The sequence below is a fragment of the Dromiciops gliroides genome, chromosome 1 (assembly GCF_019393635.1).
Source record: "Dromiciops gliroides isolate mDroGli1 chromosome 1, mDroGli1.pri, whole genome shotgun sequence".
Classification (NCBI taxonomy): Eukaryota; Metazoa; Chordata; class Mammalia; order Microbiotheria; family Microbiotheriidae; genus Dromiciops; species Dromiciops gliroides.
In genome coordinates, this window is record NC_057861.1 from 554818039 (window position 1) to 554820270 (window position 2232).

General features: G+C 49.9%; 1 protein-coding gene across 1 annotated transcript; it reads left to right on the top strand.

Moving 5' to 3' along the window:
• The first annotated feature begins 387 nt into the window (after positions 1-387).
• LOC122735618 (CCR4-NOT transcription complex subunit 9-like) lies at positions 388-1287 on the top strand. The gene is given in 5 exon segments (XM_043977313.1): positions 388-405; positions 407-529; positions 531-1173; positions 1176-1235; positions 1238-1287. Coding segments are annotated over 5 exon segments (894 nt in total).
• Positions 1288-2232: the final 945 nt, after the last annotated feature.

Consider the following 2232-nt stretch of genomic DNA (forward strand, 5'->3'; position numbering starts at 1 on the left):
CTCTACTTTCAATGAGCTTACATTCTAATGGGGGAAACAATAAGTATATATAAAAATAGTATACAACAGAAATATGATTTTACTCCTACTGAACAGAGTGGATAGAATCAGGTTGTCCAAGAGGAGAGGAAAAGGCAACCTGTTATATTCACTTCCTGATGAAGCTACAAAGGCAGGGTGGGCATGAATGTTGAGGTGATAGTAAGATTTCTCCTCAATTGTCTTCTTCTTATCCTAGTTGCATTAATTTTGTTTGTGCAGAGGGCGGTGAAGGGGCGGAGTCAGCGGCGGGCGGATGGCGGTGGCCGCGGGCTTCTTTCGAGGTGCTAAGCAGGAACGCGGAACGAGACGCTCGCGGCGGCAAGCGAGGTAGCAGCTGCTCCCAAGATGCACAGCCTGGCGACCCGCCGCGCCTGTGCCTACAGCATTGGCCCAGGTGGATAGAGAGAAGATCTATCAGTGGATCAATGAGCTGTCCAGTCCGGAGACGAGGGAAAATGCTCTCCTGGAGCTCAGTAAAAAGCGCGAAATCTGTTCCTGACCTTGCCCCCATGTTGTGGCACTCTTTTGGTACTATTGCAGCTCTCTTTCAGGAAATTGTAAATATTTACCCATCTATCAATCCACCTACCTTGACTGCACATCAATCTAACAGAGTTTGCAATGCTTTGGCACTACTGCAATGTGTGGCATCACACCCAGAAACGAGGTCAGCATTTCTTGCAGCCCATATCCCCCTCTTCTTGTATCCCTTTTTGCACACGGTCAGCAAGACTCGTCCCTTTGAATATCTTCGTCTCACCAGCCTTGGAGTTATTGGGGCCCTGGTCAAAACAGATGAACAAGAAGTAATCAACTTCTTATTGACGACAGAAATTATCCCTTTATGTTTGCGCATTATGGAATCTGGAAGTGAACTTTCCAAAACGGTCGCCACATTCATCCTTCAGAAGATTCTCCTGGATGACACTGGATTGGCCTATATATGTCAGACATATGAACGCTTCTCCCATGTCGCCATGATCTTGGGTAAGATGGTCCTGCAGCTGTCCAAGGAACCTTCTGCCCGTCTGCTGAAGCATGTGGTCAGATGTTACCTTCGCCTTTCAGATAACCCCAGGGCTCGTGAAGCACTCAGGCAGTGCTTGCCTGACCAGCTGAAAGATACCACCTTTGCCAGGTGCTCAAAGATGACACCACCACAAAGCGCTGGCTCGCACAGCTGGTGAAAAACCTGCAGAAGGCCAGGTCACCGACCCCCGAGGCATCCCCCTGCCCCCTCAGTGACCTTCCCCATTCCCTCCCACTGTCCCCCCAGCCTGGGGAAAGTGGAGGGAGAACCATCGAGGAAAGCCTCTAAGGTTTTACCGCTGACCTCAACGCCAAACGTACTGGAGAAAAGGACAAACCCCACTGAGGCATACGGTGCCAACCTGGACTACCCTGAAGATCTGGCCTCTCATTCTGCTGCTCTGAGGAATGGGTTCCCCTCCCAGCACCCCTCCTAGCCCAGGGTGGGTTGCAATACCAGCAAATGCAGTAATACAGCATGCCCAAGACTACCCTCCCTTACATTCTCCCTGTTCTCTGACGGGAGGGGATACAGTAACAGGCAGCTGCAGCATAGGGCATGGTGGATGCCTGGGACCAAGCCATGTGGCATTTCCCATTTTTGCCTTCCTATAAGACTTGAGACATGTCTCATCATTCTGTCTCAGTGGTGTTCTTTGTTCTTTTTTCCCTCAAGGAGAGAGCTGTGTATATAGTGGGCACAGACTGAGATGTTCAGCAAACCTTGTCACTTGGTACTGTTTACAAATCTTTTAGCTACACAAGCTAAGTTTTTTTTTTAAAAGATTGTCCAGGCGTTAATCGCAGCCCCTGTTGGCAAGCCAGTTATAAGCTGCATTGAGCCATTTGGAGGTAGGGGAAGCGTGGGAGGGGGTGAGAAACAAGGGAAAAGCCCAAAGACAGTAGAAGCCCACCACCATTATTGCTCCCTAACCCTAACCTTGACTGCTGCTGCTGCCTGCCTGCCCACCCACCTCTCTCCGTCCCCTCCATTGATAGGCCTTGTTTCTCACTTCAGCTGCTGTGTCTTCTCATGTCCTCTCATTTTCTGTTCTCTTTGTAAGAGACTGTCCTTGGACTGGAGGGTGTGCAAACAGTCCTGGCCCCGTTCCTCAAGCTTTTCCTGGACTTTCCCCTTGGAATGCTTTGTAATAGGGTGAA